This window comes from Patella vulgata, chromosome 1 (genome assembly GCF_932274485.2).
Source record: "Patella vulgata chromosome 1, xgPatVulg1.2, whole genome shotgun sequence".
Taxonomy (NCBI): Eukaryota; Metazoa; Mollusca; class Gastropoda; family Patellidae; genus Patella; species Patella vulgata.
Window position 1 is genome coordinate 28650061 of NC_065879.2, and position 22678 is coordinate 28672738.

Genomic DNA, 22678 nt, shown 5'->3' on the forward strand with positions numbered 1-22678 from the left:
GCAATTTGACTGAAATTTTTAGCATATTCCCTTTACATTACCTAGTTAACCATTATAATGAGAACTGCCAGCTCTTTATCTAATCTTCCATAATGCCCCTTTAAGGGGATAAACATATTAATTTTTTTAAAGAACAAAAATAAATGAATTCTTAAAGAACAAAAATAAATGAATTCTTAATTCTGTAAGAATGAAATTATATGAATTGAAATGAATTTAATGTATATCTTGTAGAAAATCAATAATCAGTAGGCCTGGATATAACAGATACTAATCAACTAGTTCCTGAAATTTCAACTAAGTGTCAGACATGTATTAAAAATATCAATAAAAACGCAGAAAAAAAGACAAATTTGTGTCGGATAAAAAGACCAGTGCCACAGGGATTCATATAACAATGTCTGAATTTGTGCCTGACAATTTCTGAATTTGTTCCTGACAATGTCTGTGACAGGTGCCTTATATCCAGGCTTGATAATCAATTTGATTTTGATAATATTTGTAAGTTTTAGACTGAACAAAGTAAATAACCCAGGGGCATTTTTATACACCCACTTTTTCATGTTTGACATATTATGTCGTAGCCCCTGTCGGTCTGTGTGTCTGGACATCTGTTGACACTTGTTTGTGGACCCTCTACAGGTCACAGTTTTTATCCGATTTCAAAGAAACTTGAAGTATAGGATCTCGAATGGGTTCAGGATATTGATCCATAACATCATGGATTATTGCCTGTGATTGTACAGAAAATCAGGTGTTTAGCTTGTGAACCCACTAAGAGTCAGAATTTTAATCTGATTTTGACAAAACTTTAAATATATCCCAAAGATCTTAGATGAGATTATATTAGACAGTAATTTTCTAGATTCTTGACTCTGATTATACAATAGCTTGTGTACGATTCAAATATATCTGTGTTACACTAGAATCACGGCTACATTCTAACTTTAGGAAAATCGGAATGAAACTTCCCATCATATGGCTGCTCCCCTTTATGCACAATTGTTGTCCGATTTTGATGGAACTTAAAACGTGTTAAGAAGAATCAAAAGATATTGGATGGGTTCAATTTTGGTACACAATGGACCGTCCGTTCTGGAATTATGCCCCGTGCCTTTTACACAAAATGCAAAGGCCACAATTTTTGTCTGATTCAGAAACAGGTCAAGGAGAAAAAGATCTTGGGTGAGTTCACAGGTCTCTGTTCATAATTCAAAATCTAGGCCTTTTAATTCTCTTGTGTTAAAATTATGTATTTTAGTTAGCTGATATGGAAACTGAGGCTGCGAAATGGAGGTCCGAGGTACATGATAAAGAAGAAGAATTTAAAGCAGAAATAGAGAGACAAAGACAAGAAGCTGACTTACTATGGGTAAGTCTGATCAGCTTTTTGATGCTTTACACTGTTATCAAGATATTTAAAACAAAAAGTGAATTTATATCTATTGACATGTATAAATTAACTAACCTCATGATTTACACTGGGCTAGAGATAGTGCAAGAGACATAATATGGATAAAATTCCTTATACACTACTATTTGGAGTAACCCTACCATAATAACTGATGCTAAAAAATGTGTATATTATAGGAAAAACAAGAAGCAAGAATTCAAGTTATAGGAGATGATTTAAAGAATGCTGAAAGAGAGGCTGATCTATTACAGAAGATCCTGGACGCCAAAGATCAACATCTACAAAATGAAACACAAGAAGTGGATCTCTTTAATAAAGTTTCCAGTAAATATATATTCTTGTTGCCAAATTGATTGTATAATTTTATTATTTAACTAATTAAGAACAGTTATGAAAGTTTTCTCTTTAATATCTAATTAAAATGTTAAATAGATAATCTAAAAAATAATTTTTTTTAAATTTGACACCCATCTATATGTAAAGCATTACCCCATTAAACTCTTTTAACCTAATGATAAAAAAAAAACAATATTGTATAAATTTCTATTCAGCTAAACAAGAAGAAGAATTGGCTCGTCTTTATGATATATTAGAAAGTCAAAGAAATGAGATTGAAAAATTAAATGCATTGTTAGATAATTTAGCCCACAATGGTCCAGATAAAGGTATGTAAAGAGAATCTTGAAGTCAACCATTGGTTCCTCTAAATAAAGTATACTACAAATATTTTACTGATTAAGAAATTAATATTTTCAATAAAATGTTGCAAATATTGCAAATGGTAACAGTTAAATTTCTGAAACAGGATATTGTTTAATTTGAACATTTGAAATATTTTATAACTAAAAACATTTATATATGGCCACATTGAAATGTGTATATTGTCATCACCCCTGTCCATCTGTCGTCCAAAATTCCTTATGGATACTCTAGAGGTTAAAAATAATATCTGATTGATTTATACACAGTGTTCAAGGTCATGAGGCGAAGAATCCTATTGATTTTCAAAGTTTTCCAATAATTACTGCCAGAGTTATAGATTGCCTAAGTTATGGTCCTTGATCGCTTGTCATTTGATTGACTTTAAGGTCTTGAGACGAAGAATCCTAATGATTTTCAATGATTTCCGATAACATAACAGCTAAATTCATGATATTAAATGTTTTGTATACTAAACATTAGCATGGGGCAGAACTAAAACCCAAACAAATTCTAATGATAACTGAGTGATAATTATTTAATGGGTTGTTACTCTTAATTAAATTTTTAGTGTGTTGTAAATGTTTTCAATACAGAAAAAATAAAAAAGATACCTTATTCACTGACAATTTCAAAGTGGAAGTCCTGTCAGCAACCCTTGTTGACTTCCCGAAAGAATTAGCTGCTATGGGTTATGTTTATTGCCTGGCAACCTATCTTTAGGAAAATAGCTGACTGATATTTTAAGCATATATTTTGGATTGAAAGTTCTGTCAAATTATAGTCACGATAGCAACCTCTATTTAAAACATTATTTGAATCTTGAGTGTATTTGTTTTAATATATGTAATTTTTTTTTTAGTTGGACCTGGTTTTGATGAAAAATTATGGCAAGTCAGGCAACAGGTTAACGATTTAAAGGAAACTCTGGCAATGCAGTCAGCATACATACAGAACATGGAAAAAACTGAAAATGTAGAATCTGGCATCCAGACAGATTATATCCCGCAAAATTCAGGAGTATCAGTAAGCATTTGCATCACCAACAGTACTGAGACTCGGATTATAAAGAATAATAAACCTACATATTGAACAAGAATTTACATAGATTATTGAGCCCTATTGACATCAAATTTAATTTGTTTATAATTTTGATGAAAGGGTGTTTGTGTTGAATTTTCATAATTGTTGATACTTGTCATGAGTCTGACAATGAAATAAGATTAGATTGATACTTGTTTCTCAATAAACTTGATAATTATTTTTTTGTAACCATTCATATGGGTAATAATTGAATATATTGTATTTTTTTTTTTTAGTTACCCATGTACAGTAAACAGACATCGAGACCACAGGAGGAGAATCTGATAATCAATAATATACCAGGCGCAACATCATCTCCGAAACACATTCCATATATCTCTATGTCACAACCATTCTCTGATAATCAAACTTATTTACAATCTAATTCCCTTATACAACCTAAACAAATTATGTCTTCTTCCAAACCTTTCTCTCAACCACCAGTTTCACCTACAAGACATCGCTCACATCAAAAGGATATGTATTCACCTTTACACGAGCCACAATCAAATTCACCTTTAAATGAGCCACAATCAAATCTTTCTCATGCTCAGCCATTGTTACATCAACCAGTCTCATCTACTAGACATCATCCACATCAAAATAATGTACTTCAATCTGTATATGAGCCCCAATCAAACTTAGATGAGCCTGACCATACTAGTAAGAGATCGCCACTGAGACCTAGTCAAGAAACATTGTTACCCTCACAAGAAATAAAAAGGTCTCCAAACCGAGAATTATTCATAAACCCTATTCAACAACAGGCAATTAATAATGGGTTTATTAAACAAAATAAAGGTAGATCTATCAGAAAATTGAATTTTCCACCAGAAAAATCTGCTTCAACACCAATATTTAAGGTAATCAGGTTTCTTCTTATGTGGAGGGTGGATGGTCTAGTCGTATAACACATGCACGTGAAATCACAAGGTCTGTCATGGAGTCAAGTGGCATGGTTTAGATTCCCCGCTTGAACGTCAACAAGAGTAGGGTCACCTGTCCAACCCCGTCGGTTTTCTCCTGGTCGTCTGGTTTCCTCCCACTGCTAAAGACCCCTACGCCCTAATGAATTATTGAAATGAAATTGAACCATATGTTAGTCCTGAAATTACCTAGTTTGTGTCGAGTGAAGAGTGGATGTTAAACCCCATTTCTCTCAGTCTTCTGTATGTTAAATTCACTGTAATCCATCCTTCCAATGTGAAAGTCCAATTCACTTATAAAATATATGGCAGGTTATTAACTTGTAATCAGCTTATTCAGCAATTCCTTTAGTTATTAAATTGTCATAAAAGAAATCTTGGGTCATGTCATCCAATCTTCAGGTTACCTTTAAATCTAGATATTGAATTGTGGATTGTCCCAGACACATTAATGGGTTGTGTTGAATTATCTTTAAAAATATTTAAGTAATTATTTTGTTTTATTTAGAGTGTTAATGAATATCCAGTGACACAAAGAGAAGAAGAAACCAGAGAAGCAGCAATAAAACTAATGAATAGTAAACAAACTGTTATGATATAAAATCTGTACTTCACTCAGTCGTTACTGAATTCAGCCCAATTAGAGCCACTGAATATAGTTACCAGTACCCTGATTTTAGTTTCAATATATTTTTGAATCAGTAATAAAATAATACAGGTGTTCAATACTATATTAGATATCATACATTTAATATGAACTTTTTTTTAGATAATTTTTCTTTTGCTTTTCTTAATGTAGTTAAAGATCATGAGAACAGGCCACTTCAGTACATCAGCCAACCAAATCTTTCTACACAGTCTGCTTTTGAACGTGTTCATAGACCAGCACCATATAATCCTATACAGAATGTACTATCTCCTGGGGTAGAAACAAGTCATATGATACCACCTCCTTCACCACACACCCCATACTATCTTTCTCATCCATCTGCTAAATCCGTTTCTGGAAATCAAGAAAATATTGCTACTAATGATGACTATAGGCAATATGTTACACCTGCTGTAGCTGGCTACCCTATTAATCAGCCACTACAGTCACCACACCATTATGGATACCAGGTTCCTCGACCTCAAAACTATGTTTTACAACAAAGATCTCGACAAACAAATGCTTTTCACCCTATACCAAAGGATCAAGCAATAAATGAAAATTATAATCCTGAAATGCCCTATCCACACTATGTATCGGATAAAGTATATTATAGTCCTCAAGGTAATAATACTGTGTATGTCAGGCATAAAAATAGTGGTAGAAGAATAAAGAAAGATCATTATATGGAAGAATTAAGACCAATAGCTAGTGGTACACCTATAAAATATGGTCGACCCCATATTGTATATGAAGAAAGTTGGACAAATCCACCTAGTCCTATTCGTAAGTTTACGTTTATTTTATGTTTAAACATACATTATGCAAGAGCTAAATCTGTCTATTGCAGGTCTTTCTTTAGGCCTGAAATGTTATCTAAATTATTAATTAGACATTAATTAACCTATCCAGACCATAATCAACTCTAGATGGCATTGCTAGCCTGCGATCTTTAGTGGATTGTGAGCTGATTTACTGCATGACTTTCCTTTACAATTTAACGATTAAATGGATAATCGAGACTATGCTGTTTATTGTACTGACTTTAGTAATGATGATCGAGGCTAGGCGGAAATTTCAATCGCTTAGTTCTCGGTTCATAGTGGATCAATTTGAATTAAATTTTCAGCAAATTGCCTTTACATTATCTAGTTTTTAACTATTATATTGGAAACTGCCAACTCGTTATCAATCTCCCATAATGTATCTTTAAGCCCCTCTGGAACAAACTACCTCAAAATATTAGAGCTTGTTCATAGTTGAAATTATTTCAGAAAACATTGAAAACTCAGGGGCTTTTTCACGTTAATACATCATTCATTAAAGTTTATTTGTTTTATTTGTAAATTTAATTTTCTGTACCATATTTTGTAAAATGCATGTGAGCACTTATATGAGAGTATGTTGAATTCACTGTAATACATCCTTCCAATGTGAAAGTCCAATTCACTTATAAAATATATGGCAGGGGATTAACTTGTAATCATTAAACATGTGTGCTATAAAAATGTATAATAATTAAAATAATATAATGATAATATAATACTAATGATAATAATATTAATGCTTGAGTAAAACACAATTTTTGAGGTATGTGAACTTATAAAGTCAAAAAGTACACTGTATTTCAGATTTTTGATGTTCCTTTGTTTCCCATTTGACAATTCTTGATATAATGCACTCTTTGTGTCTTTCAACATTCTATATTCAGTCAAGAATGATTGAGTCTAACAGGGTTGTGTCCAAGAATTTAAGCAGAGGGGGATCCGGAGTTGACACATGGTCCAGTTAGGCGTAAGTCTGGGGGGATTACAAGAAAATTTTAAAAGTCAGAAGCTTTGGGATAATATTTCTGTTCATTTAGGTGCATACATGTATTGTTTTAGAGTAGTGTGAGTCCAAAATGGTTGCAATGCTTCACACATTTGTTTGTTCACCGTTATTGTGATGATTATAGGAGGAAAAAATATTCTCTGGACAAGCAGGGGAGGGCCCGGACACCCCCACCCCACTCCTTCTGGACACACGCCTGGACTAAATATATGCAATCTTCAGTCATTTCTTTTGAGTGTATTTTTTCCAGAAAGATTATCCCATTTTTCCACCTATTGTTAGTCTTTATGGTCTTATGTAATTGATGTCTGATTTGCCATTTGTAAAGAAAATATATATGGTAGATAGATATTAATGGTGGTAATGTTTTTTTACAGGTAAAGTAATAGATACTCGACCCCATGAAGAAGTTATTACTACAAGTTATGATGATGAGGATCATCTCTTCTGTAATGTATCAGAACATCATGAACTAGTAAGTTTATTAAATTTTGCAACAAGACTTAAAAGGACAAACAAAGCAGCAATTGTCAACATTATTTTAATATTTACACCCAGACTTATTGGGCTATTTTGAATTCCAGTTTGCCAAACCAAAATTCTAAGAAAACATGATTTTAGTCTTTAATTATTTTTACAGATAGTTAGCCAAAAATGCCTTTTTATTTGCCCACATTTTAATATGGTTGTATATTGTAATCACTGTTTCCGTCTGTCCATACTTTCTTGTCAGCTCTCTAGAGGCTACAATTTTTATTGGATTTTTATGCTCCCACATTTTCATGTGGACGTATATTGTCGTCGCCCCTCTCAGTGCGGACGTCCATCCATTCACAATTTGTGAATTACTTTGTCTTTTATTATATGCCACATTGTATATTACAATCACTCCTTTCCGGAATTTTTTGTGAACACTAAACCGACTTTATTACCAAATCTTTTTTAAATGTAGGCCGTATATGTATATTGTTAGCATATGCATTATTCAAATAGTGAAACAAAGAATCCTAATAAATTTCTGCAGTGCTTTAATTACCTGGAAAATTATGACCATTGTTTCACTTTGTATCAGCTCATCCAATCACTCCGCATGCAATTGGGGGGTTGGGTGGCCGAATGGTTAGCACGCTCGCGCTGTATCATAAGGCCTGTCATTGAGTCAACTGGCGTGGTTTCGAATCCCCGGTTGTACGTGACAAGGAGTAGGGTCACCTGTCCAACCTCGTTGGTTTTCTCAGGATCCTCCGGTTTCCTCCTACTGCTAAAGACCCCTACGCGCAAGCGTATTATTGAAATAAAATTAAACCATATGTTAGTCCCGAAATGACCTAGTTTGTGTTGAGTGGACGTTAAACCCCATTTCTCTCTCTCTCTCTCTCTCTCTCTCTCTCTCTGCATGCAATTGATAATCATTATTAGAATTAGTGAAACAGAAGCCTATTGAATTTCAACAATTTCCGTTAGTTACTTCTAAAATTATGGCCGTTGTTTCCCTTTGTAGAATCTTGGGGGGGTTGGATGGCCGAATGGTTAGCACGTGCATGCTGTATCATACGGCCTGTCATTGAGTCAACTGGCGTGGTTTGGAATCCCTGGTTGTACATGACAAGGAGTAGGGTCGCCTGTCCAACCTTGTGAGTTTTCTCTGGGTCCTCCGGTTTCCTCCCACTGCTAAAGACCCCTACGCGCAAGCGAATTATTGAAATAAAATTAAACCATATGTTAGTCCCGAAATGACCTAGTTTGTGTCGAGTGGACGTTAAACCCCATTTCTCTCTCTCTCTCTCTCTTGTAGAATCTTATGACAAAAGTTATCATCCAATCTGTCTGCAATTAGCACAACGCCCATTGATAATTAAATCAAAAAATGGATAATCGAGACTATGTTTTTTATCGTATCGACTTTAGTAATCAAGGATAGGCCAAAACTATTACATGTAGTGAGAACTGTCAGCTATTTATCTTATCTCCCATAATGTATCTTTAAAACATATTTTTATATCCCAGAGATCTTGGTTACTTTCGATATTGGCATGTATCAGACCATAACTTCATGGATTATTGCTCCCGATTGTACAAAAATCACGTTTTTAGCTTGTGGATCCTCTAGAGGTCACAATTTTTATTTGATTGAAAAAACTGTTCAAATATATCAGTTACTCGTCGAATACTCGATAATTACAGTTGAGTTTGACTTGCAAATCAAACTGAGACTGTCTGACGAAATAGACGCTGCCCTTTACGCAAATGGTGTGATGGCTATCCAAAATAGCTACAATGTAAACATTTGGTAATCACCGGGCACGTGGAATCTTTTTTTACGCCCACATTTTCATGTGGACATATTCTGCCGTCGCCCATGTCCATCAATCCATAATTTGTTTGTCGATACTCTACAGGTTACAAATTTTATCTGATTTTGACGAAACTTGAAATATAGGTCTATCTCCCAAAGATCCCGGTTCCTTTCGATATTGGCATGTATCAGACTGTAACTTAATGGATTATTGCCCCTGATTGTACGAAAAATCACGTTTTTAGCTTGTGGATCCTCTAGAGGTCACAATTTTTATTTGATTTTAAAAACTGTTCAAATATATCACAGTTAGTCGTCGAATACTCGATAATTACAGTCGAGTTTGAATTTTGTGAAAATCAAACTGAGACTGACGAAATAGACGCTCCCCTTGACGCAAATAGTATAATAATCATATAATATCAAGTTTGGGAACCTTCTAGAGGTTGAAGTTTGTAATCTGATTTTGATGAAACTTAAAATAAATGTTTATTATTTTTAAATCCCAAAGATCTTGGTTCCTTTCGATATTATGGCCCCTGATTGTATACAAAATTGCTTTATTTAGCTTGTTCTCTGTCCATCTAATGCAAATGTGGGCGTATTGTGCATGGAAAACCTCTTGTTCGAGACAAAGCTGCTGTGTGGGCATATTCCACACTTTGCAAGACAATCTTGTGTTTAATATATGAAAAATATTCAAAATGACTTTTGTTTTAGGAAGACATTCAGCATGACCTTGAAGACAGAATAAAATCCCTTAAAAAGAGGATAAAAAGTCTAAAAAATGAGGTAAAAATAAATCTGTAACATTCATCTGCACTATGTCAGTAATAAAAAGGTAGTGACAGCTGGTGATACACATATTATGTAATATTGGTTTAGATAACAAAAAGATCAACTTGGCTGCAACAAAAAGATCACTCTTACTCCCTACTTAAAGATGTACGTAGTCTAACTAACTACCCTTTACTATTTACCACATAGTGCCTTAATAAAAGTTTCCAAACACCACAAATTGATCTTGTAAATGAATTTCTAATGACTCAATGTATTTTGTATTTAAATTAATAATTAGGACATTTATAACACTTCCACCCCATGAAGATGCATACTCAAAGCTTTACACTGAAACATTTTTAAAAAAAAGGTTATTTCATTAAACATACATTATGCAAGAGCTAAATCTGCCTATTTCAGGTCTTTCTTTAGGCCTGAAATGTTATCTAAATTATCAATTAGACCTTAAGTAACTTATCCAGACCATAATCAACTCTTGATTATAGCCTGCGATATTTACTGGATTAGGATCCCATTTGCTGCCGAACTTTCATTCATGATTTAATCATGAAATGGATAATCGAGACTATGTTTTTTATCGTACCAACGTTAGTAATAATGATCGAGGCTAGTCCCAAACTTCAATCGCTAAAATCTTGGTTCAGAGTGGATCAATTTGACAGAAATTTTCAGCAAATTGCTTTCACATTATCTAGTTTTTAACTATTATAGTGAGAACTGTCAGCTCTTTATATAATCTCTCATGTCCAGAATGACGTCACATTCAGAATTACATTAAACTGTAATGACGTCCCCAGTAGGCAACCACAACTTTTGTAAAAGAAAAAGAAAGAAAAAAAGCCAGAACCTATGATGAATTTTAACATTTTTGGTGGTTTTTTTTTTTTTATAATCTGGTAGTACAGTGTATTTTGAGATTTCATGTAGTTACAGAATAAAAAACAGAAGTCAATGACCATTGAATAACCCAAGCAGTATTCAATGGTCAATGAGTTCTATCTATATATAATATAACATTATGTTTTGTTTAAAGGGTGTGAAAGAAAGGCAGTATTTTGAGGAAGATTATCATCTTATCCTTAGATTACGGAGAGCATTAGAGAAAAGTAGAGATGAACTCATAGATCTAGACAAGGCTATTGGAAAGAAAAGGCAAAACTTGAGAGAGATATGTAGAGAAGAAAGTCAATTGAAAGAAGATAGTGTATCTGCTAAAATAGAGCTGCAATCTCTGAAAAAGAATAATGATAGAATGTAAGGGGATATTTGATTGTTCCTGAATTGAATTGTCTGCATTGAAGGTTCTCAGTTGCGTAAATATCAAAAAATGTGTCAACTAAATGCATACTATCTCAAACAATCACCATAGTTTAAATGGTTGATTACATCACGCTTCAGCACACACCACATGAGTTTACCCCCCCCCCCCCCCGAAATATATTACTCATACAAACGATAAACACGGATGATGAGATCATTCAATAGCCATTTCTGTTCATAAACAATATAGGTATTTTATAGTGTTGTATGGCATCTGCTGTAATTTTCAGACTCAGATGTCATATAAATTTCATTACACTTTATATGTATCTTAATCATTAAAATTTAATGATTTTATAGTATCTGGTATTATTAAAGTATTAATTCTTTAGTGAAATTTCCACAAATAAACTAACACATTTTTTATATTCTATACTGCTACTTAATTAGTTCCAAGAATAGAAAAATAAAATTCAGAATATTATTTCAGCCTCGCTAAGGAGGAGGAAAAAGCTACAATGGATAGACTTCTTGCCAAGAAGTCTCAAGTTTACCTACAAGAGGAGATTAAGTGTTTGGAAAAAACCTTGATTAAACGTAAAAGTCAGCTACATGAAACGCAACAGTTGCTGAAAGAATATCAAACTGATTTATTACAAGCTAAGGAAAAGGTATAGTGTTTTGTAAATTTGGTAATATTTTATCACCAGTTGTATTTTTATACGCCCACATTTTCATATGGACATATATTGTCGTTGCCCCTGTCCATCCGTCTGTCTGTCTGTCCACAATCAGTTTGTGGACACTCTACAGGTCACAATTCTTATTCGATTTGACGAAACTTGAAGTATAGATTTATCTCCAAAAGATCTTGGTTCCTTTCGATATTGGCACAATTATTTTATCCGATTTAAAAAAACGTTTGATTATATCACTGTTACACACTAATGATGGATGAGTTCGAATTTCGTGAAACTGGGACCAAAACTGCAAGACAAAATGATTGCTCCACGTATGCAAATAGTGTAAATATATGGTATATCAAGGTTGTGGACCCTCTATATAAGTCGTCTAGAGGTCACAATTTTCATCCGATTTTGCGGAAACTTGAAATACATGTTCATAACCCAAAGATCTTGGTGCCTTTGACTATTATGGCACTTGATTGTTCAAAAAATCTCATTTTAGCTTGTTGATTCGTATCTAATGAAAATCTTAACAAAACTGCCGGACAAAATGGCTGCCTCTCGGACAAAATGGCTGCCTCTCGTACACAAATAGTGTGAATATATGGTATATCAAGGTTGTGGACAATTTTGATCCGATTTTGATGAAACTTGGTTCCTTACGATATTCGCGCATATTGGATAATAACACGTTAATAAAATTGAATTTGAACCATGTTAGTCCCGAAATGACCTAGTTTGTGTGGAGTAGATGTTAAAGGTTAAACCCACCTCTCTCTCTCTCTCTCTCTCTCTCTCAAAACTCAGGTATGACCTGTTGACTCCCCACGGATGATATGTGAACTTTCCTAATTGTAAAACAATGTTCTTTACAAAGTGCTTAAATGTCACATTCTCTCATTGTTTGACTGAGCACATCAAAGCTATTTAAATTATTATTATTATTACATTATATATTATTCCTATAGTCTGTTTTATTTTCTATAGCTTGCTGAAACCGATGAAACACGCAATAAAGTAGAAGATAATCTGAAAGATACAATAAAAGAAACTGATGAAATAGAAATAAGAGCTAATCAAGCTGGTGCAGAACTAGTAAAAATATTAGAACAACTCGCAGACACAAAGTTACAACTGCAAGATTGTAAACTACAAAGACAACATGAAGAACACACTCTTAAAGATATTAAAAAGGTATTATTTCAATGTTTTCAATCATTCCTTGTCTGAAAAGATAATAAATACCTACAAATATGGAACAGAGCTGGAGAGATGTTTGTAATGAACTCAATTTTGATACTACTGTGTCGGAAAAATCTGTAATGTAATCAGTACTGGTACATGTAAGCAAATTAAGACCATAAAATTATCTAAAGTGAGTCTAGATAGAGTGGCCCACAGCCTCAAATATTTGTGCTTTATAAACTGACCTGTTTTAACAGCCTGTTGCCACTCCGATGAAAACAGCATATATGAGAAAAGTTCAGTCATGGGTTCGCTGGTGCACTCCAGGCAGCAAACATTCAGCCAAAATAGACATTCACGTGACAATATTCATTCACTTGTTTATCAATGAAGCCATTAAAAATACTATTCTTTACAGGTTGGACTTTTAAAAGTATGTACTGTCTGAACCTTCGTAAATTTTAAATGGATTTCTTCGATTATGAACAAACTACTTGACTTTGGTTATTATAAACTTACCTGTGTGTTTGAAATTACCTCTGGTTAAATAAAATCCATTGTACAACTAAATATCCCAGCGAATAAAAAAGTTCTCTCTTGTAAAATTGAACTCCTCACAAACTTGTACATCGAAAAAAACAAAAATAGAAGCTAATTACGTCACTTATCGGGACAGATCATTTCGTATAAGGGGGTCTCAGCAAGGCTTGTTTATCATAACGGTGTTTGGCTCTTTTACGACAATTCAAATTTTGTGTATGAATAAGCTATTGCTCTCGGACCCAGTAATGAGTTTGGGCGTTTACAAACAAATACGCCCGTAGTCCGTTATTTTGTTTCCGTCTTGTATTAATTATTTGGTTAGAGAGTTGGGTGGGATTATTTCTTTTGAACACAGGTGCAGAACAAAAAGAACGACATTTCTTTAATATTTCCTGTCAATTAACCTCGGCAATCTGCTGGAGCCGGGGTAAATCTGTAAATGTCGATGTATTTTACATTTGCCTCTGCAAAATTAATGGCCGAGGCCATTGAATCATTGAATAGGTATATAACATTATTTTTTTATTTTATAAATACCAAAAATTGTTATCAACAACAAATCATACCGCACATAATTATCGGCAGATAGTTCCATGTCTTTCCATTTCTCTTCGAATATTATTTCCGTTGTGCAAAAACTGTTCAGAATTTTGCGTCTCGGTAACACAATTAATTTCTGAAAATCCCGGCTTCGTTTTGAAATTCACAGGGCAATGTATCGATATGAATGTAGTCTCAGTCTCAGTTATTAATTCTACAGGTCTGTATTAATCACAAGTACAACTCCATTTTGATATCCACAAAGAATGGAATTTTCTGATGGTATTTCGTAGATCGCGATCATGCCTCAGCCAATCCACGCTTTGAATTCTATTGTATGCTACACAGATGCAGTGAAAATGGTTAAATTTAGCGCGAAACTTGCCTGAGTTTTTCCCTGTTATTCTTTGCATGTGTCGTGTGCGCTGTTTTGAAGTGTATAATTTTTATATTTGTCTGTGATATTTATTGGAAACATAATAGGATTATCATAAAGAATATTGAACATCTACAATATGAGTACGGCAAGCACTCTCTGCATATTGCGTTTTTAAACCACAAAATTCCCTTTTATTAGAAAGCTTTAACTGTAGTCTAGTGCATGTAAAGTTTAAAAAAATCAGCCAAAAAGCTAACTGATAAAAATACACGACAGTGTTTTCTTATATTTGGAGTTGTTTATTTTCCTCTCTTTCTATAATGTGACCAAGAAACTTAACTCTCTGGACATAAAATCTACCGCTGTAACGCTGCATGGGGCGATCAACTTTTGAACAAGTTACACGAAACACATTCAAATTGTTATATCACACAAAAATCCAACTTAGAAATAGTTTAATTGTTCATGAATGATGTTTTTAATGGTAAGTCTATTCATATGTTAAAAAAAATAAGCCCCAAAATCGCTTCTGTATTGTATTTTTGTATGAATCACTCTACTTAAGATATTTTGATGTTTTAGGATAGTGTCTACAACATTGAGTAGTGTATTTATGTCCATATATTATTTTATATCAGATAATGAGTATTAAAGATGGGGAATATAAAGATCTTCAAACTAAAATTGAACATTCTACACAGGAGTAAGTAAACGCTGATTTCTATTAATCTGTAGTGATGTTTATATTAAAAGGACAGACTTCTTTGGCCAGTATTGTAAGAAGGATATTGTTCAACATTCAAAATTTAGCTCTGTAAAATGATAAACACTTCTAAATCATATTTAGTTGGCTATTATTTCTAATGGAATAAGAACATCAGATCAACCCAATTCAACAATTTATTTTGATCTCATCCATAGATTTTCTGCTATCTTATTTGTCAATTATTTTGGAAAATAACTGAACAGAGCTCGATTTGGCCATCAAGTGAATGTACATATTATCACATCATTTTATAGCCAAAAATCAAAGTAAAGCCAGTTTATTGAAAGTTAACTTTAATCAAATAGTCACTTCAAGTTGGCTTTTCAGATGGATGGTGTATTCCCCATTTGTTTTCAAATGTTGACTGTTATCTTCCAGATTCCATAAACTACAGACTGATCTGATAACTGCTACAGAACAGGAAAAAATTGTTGTAGATACATTAAAAGACAGTGATGATTTACTAACTAAACGAAGAATTGAATTATCCTGTATGAATGACCAGGTATTTAACCTCATTAATCCACGCATTTGGGTTCCCATTCATTTTGTCTTGATGGTTTGAATGTTTTCCTATAGAATAATAGATAAGTCATCCCCAACAAATGAAATCCATTATTTTGTCTTTTATTATATGGCAAATATTGCTGTCGCTTTTTTCCGGAATTTTTTGTGAACACTCTACAGACTATATTACTCAATCTTTTTTAAAAGTATATATATGTTGTTAGCATATGCATTATTCAAATAGTGAAACAAAGAATCCTAATCAATTTCAACAATTTGCTTTAATTACCTGGAAAATTATGACCATTGTTTCAATCAGTCTGCATGCAATTGATAATCATTATTAGAATTAGTGAAACAGAGAAGCCTGTTGAATTTCAACAATTTCCTTTAATTATTTTTAGAATTGATTATCCTTGTAAAAGTATTTATTACCAATGTCGTGTATACTCTAGAAGTCCCAATTTTTATCCGATTTTGATGAAACTTGAAATGTATGGTTATAATCCAAAAATCTTGGTTCCTTTCGATATTGGCACATATCGCACCGTAACTTCCTGGATTATGGCCCCTGATTATACGAAAGGTCACAATTTTTATCTGATTTTGAAAACGTTTAGATATATGTTTATATCTCAGAGATCCTGGTTCGTATCAGACTGTAATTTCCTAGATTACGGTATTGCTCCTGATTGTATAAAAAATCTCGTTTAATGCTTGAGGGTGTATCTATCATGGCAACCGCCTGTTTTTTTATTTCAGTTAGAAAGTCACAGGTGTGATGTTGAAAGTTTGAATCATGAGTTATGTAAAGTCAGCACAGAATTGAAATATATAGAAGATGAAAAAGATCGTAAACAATCAGAATTTACCAAAGTGTTAAAAGAAGCTGACATACAGTTAGCCAATAAACATATAGAAATCAGGGTGAGACTACACATTTATTGTTGTTACCCTTGTCCGTCCAGATGTCCATTCACATTTTGTTTGTTTACACTTTTTATCCTATTTTGACTAAACTTGAAACATAGGTTTATATGCAAAAGATCTTGGTTCCTTTTGATATTGGCATGTATCAGACCATAACTTCATGGATTATGGCCCCTGATTGTACAAAAATCACGTTTTTAGCTTATGGACACTTTAGAGTTCACAATTTTTATCCGATTTTGATGAAACTTAAAATGTATGTTAATAACCCAAAGGTCTTGGCTCCTTTCGATATTGGCACATATCGGACCGTAACTTCTGGACTATGGCCCCTGAATGTTAGACAAATCACATTTGCATGTGGACGTATATTATCATCGCCCCCTGTCCGTCTGTCCACAATTTTTAACTGATTTTGATGAAACTTGAAATATGGGTTTATCTCCCAAAGATCTTAGTTTCTTTCGATATTGGCATGTATCGGACCATAACTTCACATCCATTATGTACGAAAAATCATGTTTTTAGCTTGTGCACACTCTAGAGGATACAATTTTTATCCGCTTGATGAAATGTAAAATGTATGTTTATAACCCAAAGATCTCGCTTCCTTTTCGATATTACCGCATATCAGACCATTACTTCCTGGATTATGGCCCCTGATTGTAAGAACAATTACATTTTAGCTTGTGAACCCTCTGCTAGAAGTCACTATTTTTATCTGATTTAAAAAAACATTTAAAGATATTACTGTTACATCAATTACGGTTGAGTTTGCAGGCCCGGCGGTGTGGGGGGGCTAGGGGGGGTTTTAGCCCCCCCAATAATTTGTTCGCTAGTACTCTTTTCTCCAGGTTATTGCGACCCCTGGACCCACGTCTATAAGGACCTAGGATGAAAGCCCCCCCAATCAAGAATTGCTTCCGCCGGCCCTGGTTTGAATTTCATGAAAGTCAGATCAAAACTGCCTGACAAAATGGCCGCTCCCTTTTTGAAAATAGTGTAAAAGTATGTAATACCTCGGTTGTGGACCCGCTGTAGGTCACAATTTGTATCTGATTTTGATGAAACTTAAAATATATTTTTATATCCCAAATATCTCAATTTCTTTCTATATTACTATATTGGACCGTAACTTGATTGTACGAAAAATTGCGTTACTATTTTGGGTCGTAACTTGATTGTACGAAAAATTGCGTTTTAGCTTATAGACCCCTACAGATTTGATTTGATTTTAAAAAAACGTTCATATATATCACCGTTACACCATAATACCTTGGTATTACATGCTTTTACACTATTTGCGAACAGGGAGCGGCCATTTTGTTGGGCAGTTTCGGTCCGATTTTCACGAAATTCAAACTCAAACGTCAATATGGTGTAACGGTGACATCTTTAAAGGTTTATTTTTTTAATCTAGAGATCACAATTTTTATCTGTTTTGTTGAAACTTTATTCAGATGTTTATATCCCAAAGATCTTGGTTAATTTCGATGTTGGCGCATATCGGATCGGAACTTCCTGGATTATGCTTTAAGCTTGTGGTCCCCTTAGAGGTCATAATTTTTTATACGCCCACATTTTCATGTCGTCGCCCCTGTCCGTCCGTCCGTCCGTCCGTCCACAATTTGTTTGTGGACACTCTACAGGTCACAATTTTTATCCGATTTTGATGAAACTTGAAATATAGGTCTATCTCCCAAAGATCTCGATTCCTTTCGATATTGGCATGTATCGGACCATAACTTCATGGATTATGGTCCCTGATTTAAGAAAAATCACGTTTTTAGTTTGTGGACACTCTAGAGGTCACAATAGAATGTACCTCAACGTATTATTTAACATTTAATTAGATATGCATTATGTAAGATTTAGATAAAGAACTGGACGTTCTTGCTATAATATTTCAAAAATAGATCATGCAAAATCAATATATTGAATATTTCATTCAAATTACTTCATTCTAAACGAAGATATTACTGTTTGTAATTTTGACAAGATGTGTGCATTGATTGTTTAATAATGTTCGATTTAATTGATGTTCAGAGACTTTAAATAGAATTGTTAAATCATGTAGTGAACTTTTTTATAATTTACAGGAAAAGTCTGAACTAGAACAGCTAAGTTTTGAAATAAGACATAAAAGTTCAGAAGTGGAAAGATTGCATCAAATATTAAGTCAGAAAAGAGAGGATGTAGAACGTTTGGCAAAAGAAAGAAATTTGATACAAGAGAGAATTAGTGCTTTAAAACAAGAAAAAGATATGATGTCTGATAGCTGTAAAACTTTCGATGAGAAAATGAAACAATTAAAAAGGTACCTGTACATTATTTATTGTCTGTTATCTATTTATTTTTTCCATAAACGACCTCTAAATATTATTCCGGGCAATTTTGCCCATAAAGGGAGTCATATGGTTGCCTGGTTAATGTGGCACTTGCTTACGAACCAGTGTTGGAAGAGAAAGTTCTTTAGGGTTTTCGTGCTTGGTTTTCCCTTGTCCTTGGTGCAGGATGGAGGGCGTAGAAAGGGAAGTCCTCTAGTGTATATAGAAGAACCTTTTACTTACAGTTGGAATTCGATGAAGAGTAGGCAGAAACACAGTTATCCATGCAAAATTTCCCTAATACCAAACTGCATGTCTATGCCAGTCTTTATAGCCCGGTTGGCTAATGAAACTCAAATAAATCTAAACAAAAATTGGAATTAATTATTTTTAGAAACCATAGTGATATGGAAGATAAAATCGAAGACAAATCAAATAGATTAGATAGCCTGGATAGAGAAATACAGCAGAAAGAAAAGGAGATGGGAGAGTATATTAAACAAAAAAATAGTTTGATCAAAGAAACACAAAGTCTTCAACACCATCTTAAAGGTAGATAGTATATGTTCTTGAAATTTATTTTGATGGAAATTTTGTGAACATGTTTTACGTGGCCTAAATAAATCAGTAATTGTTCTTCCATAAGTATGTGTTATAGTTTATAACTAAAAATCTCTTCCCATAATTTCCATCTTTTTTATACGCCCACATTTTCATGTGGACGTATTATGCCGTCTCCCCTGTTTGTCCGTCTGTCCAGACGTCCGTCCACAATTTGTTTGTGGACACTCTACACAGTCTACAGGTCACAATTTTTATCTGATTTCAACGGAACTTGAAATATAGGTTTATCTCCCTAAGATCTCGGTTCCTTTCGATATTGGCATGTAACGGACAGTAACTTCATGGATTATGACTGCTGATTGTACGAAAAATCGCGTTTTTAGCTTGTGGACACTCTAGAGGTCACAATTTTAGTCCGATTTTGATTAAACTTGAAATGCATGTTTATAACCCAAAGATCTTTGTTCCTTTCAATATTCGGGCATATCGTATGGTAACTTCCTGAATTATATGTTTTTAGCTTGTTGTAGAGGTCACAATTTTTATCCGATTTAAAAAAAAACATGAATATATCACCATTACACACTAAAATCTTGGTTCCTTTTGATAATCGCGTATATCCGAACGTAACTGCCTGGATTATGGCTCCTGATTGTTCGAAAAAATTGCATTTTTAGCTTGTGGATTCTCTAGAGGTCACAATTTAAATATTTCACCATTCCACCATAATGATGGTTGAATTCGAGTTTCGGGAAAATCGAAATGAAACTGCCTGACAAAATGGCCGCTCTTTGTACGCAAATTGTGTAAAAGTATGCAATACTAGGGTTGTGGACCCTCTAGAGGTCACAATTTTTATCTGATTCAAATGAAATTTAAAACATATCTTTATATCCCAAAGATCTCCGTCCCTTTTGATATTTGCGCATTTCAGACCATAACTTTCTGGATTATTGCCCCTGATTGTACAAAAAATCCTGTTTGTTTTTAGCTTGTTCTCTGATTGTAGCCGCCGGTTAAATAAAAAGTCAAAGGGTACTTTATTTTATAGTGTATTTATTTGATGTGGAGTAGAAGTCAAATTGTTGTGTTTACTATTTTCCCAATCTTATAAATTTGTTGAAGATATGTATCAGATGAATGATTTTCAACTCCATGGCAGTCTTGTGTTTAATCTTAATACTGACCATAAACACATACAAATTGTCAACTTTTTTTTTATTACTGATTTATAGAATCAAAAGAAGTTATGAAAAAAATGCAAGAAGATATTGTTGTTATGAAGGAGAAGTTAGATACATCAGAAAAGGTTTGTAAAGTGTATTATAAAATGTATTAAAAGTCTAAATTTATTTCAAAAGTTCCTTAAAAAACAAATCAAAGTTGAGAGTTAGAAATTCATTTCATTATATCTATACCATATTTAGGATATGATTTGGCCAAACAATTGTCTTCAATGTCATAATGTGAAGTGACTTCTTAGTTATAAACTGTATTTTGAACATTGTCAGATTAATTAGTTTAATCACATACAGGATTTAGACTATATGTACCAACAACAAAATCTGGCCAGGAAAGAATTAGATGTATTAAATAGGTCTATAAAAACAAATAGAGCTGTTAATGATGGTTTGGTGTTAAAAGAAGCCAATGAATTAACTGATTATGAAGAACAGTTAAAACTAACAAAAGAGGTAAGATCATAAACTTTATTTGGTATTCATGACAGAAATTCAATAATAATCTTTGTGTTTCAAATCCATTCACACTTCCAAAAATTGCATTTTAATTATTTTACATATGAAAATGATAAATGATAGCTTTTGTTTTTTCACACTTATTTTCTGCTCAGTATGCCATTTTACACACATTTCTTCTACATAAATGTTTGCTTCTAGTTCTATATTTCAGATCTTTTTTTTTTTCTCATAGTTATCAGAAAGAATATCCGACCACATTTTATGTGGGAATATATGTATATTGTCGTCACCTCTGTCCATCCATTCACAATTCTGTACATCCTCTACAGATCAGAATTTTTAGATTGTTTTTTTCAAACCAGCTGGGATTGTTTAGCTAGTCAGAAAGAGTAACACTTAAAGGGGCATTATGTAGCTATAATATTTCAAAAATAGATCATGCAAAATGAATATATATTGAAAATTTCATTCAAATTACTTATCTTGAGCCAAGTTATCAATGATTGTAGTTTTGACAAGATGTGTGCATAGATCGTAACCACTGCTCTGGTTATTCGATTCCTGGCCTGGCTTCTCCATTTTTAAATCAAATCATAAAATGGCCAAACCGTTCTAATCTACTTAAAATCTAGCGATCTGATATTCAGATTTAGCTCTTACATATTGCCTGTTTAACAAAATTCAGAAATGCATATCGTTTTATGCAATGTTATTGATCTGTAATAGAAACCTTTTATATGCGTTCACATAGATCATTTTTGAGGTTTTTTTATGTTGCCTTGTCATAAGGCTGAACCATATCAAAATTCATAATCATGCATTTAATTTTTGCAGAGTTATTGCCCCTGTCACCCAAACTGTGTAAGCACTCTGAATATCCTTGTTTTTAAGATTTATTTTTTTCAAACTTGCTTGAATTTTTCATCTATTTTTAAGGTTGCATCTTATTGAAATTCAGAATTGCACAATAATTTTATTCAGAGTTATTGCCCCTGTCATCGAAACCATGTAAAATGAATAAAGAGGTCTATTTAATTTTTATATCCAAATACATATATATATATATCCAGAAATATTAGCACAACCGTAAAGCTGCACTACTCTTTGTTTCACTTTAAATGATGAAAAATATATATATAACAAGACTTAGCTTCTTTTACAAAGCTGCGGGCGGGTGAATATTCGTTGCCTGACAGTGCTAGTTTCTGTATAAGTTTTTCTGCTTTGTGATTTTATCTGTATTTATGACATGAGCAAAATGTGTCTCTTTAACTCTTGAGACATTTCTCATTTTGTTCATGTGTAAAACTGTTTATCGAATCTCGCATGTCATTTGAGACTGGGTTAAAAATCAAGTCTGTCATATTTAAATGAAAAACAAACATGATTCTGTTTGATTGATTTGAAATTTTGCTATTTTATTTTGAATAATTTCATCTTGTATTTCACTTCAGTGTATGTACAGTACTTTAAGACATTTTTCATAAAAATTTTAATTTATTTGAGGTTTGAAAAATATTTTAGGAATACATTTTGTGAAATAAGTTACACTACATTGTAATTATTGGTTATCTAGTTCTCAATACATAA

The 22678-nt window shown here is 33.1% G+C and overlaps 1 protein-coding gene across 1 annotated transcript in view; it reads left to right on the forward strand.

Moving 5' to 3' along the window:
* LOC126814463 (centriolin) overlaps positions 1–22678 on the forward strand; it is a 61238-nt gene that overhangs the window by 27150 nt on the left and 11410 nt on the right. Inside the window, exons 20-38 of the mRNA XM_050539614.2 lie at positions 1262–1372; positions 1591–1738; positions 1966–2079; positions 2976–3139; positions 3433–4059; positions 4631–4700; positions 4922–5557; positions 6982–7079; positions 9621–9692; positions 10735–10955; positions 11452–11632; positions 12635–12841; positions 14933–14997; positions 15439–15565; positions 16330–16494; positions 18597–18814; positions 19219–19376; positions 20624–20697; positions 20924–21082. Coding sequence (XP_050395571.1) covers positions 1262–1372; positions 1591–1738; positions 1966–2079; positions 2976–3139; positions 3433–4059; positions 4631–4700; positions 4922–5557; positions 6982–7079; positions 9621–9692; positions 10735–10955; positions 11452–11632; positions 12635–12841; positions 14933–14997; positions 15439–15565; positions 16330–16494; positions 18597–18814; positions 19219–19376; positions 20624–20697; positions 20924–21082 — 3615 coding nt within the window. The remainder of the gene's footprint in view (positions 1–1261; positions 1373–1590; positions 1739–1965; positions 2080–2975; positions 3140–3432; positions 4060–4630; positions 4701–4921; positions 5558–6981; positions 7080–9620; positions 9693–10734; positions 10956–11451; positions 11633–12634; positions 12842–14932; positions 14998–15438; positions 15566–16329; positions 16495–18596; positions 18815–19218; positions 19377–20623; positions 20698–20923; positions 21083–22678) is intronic.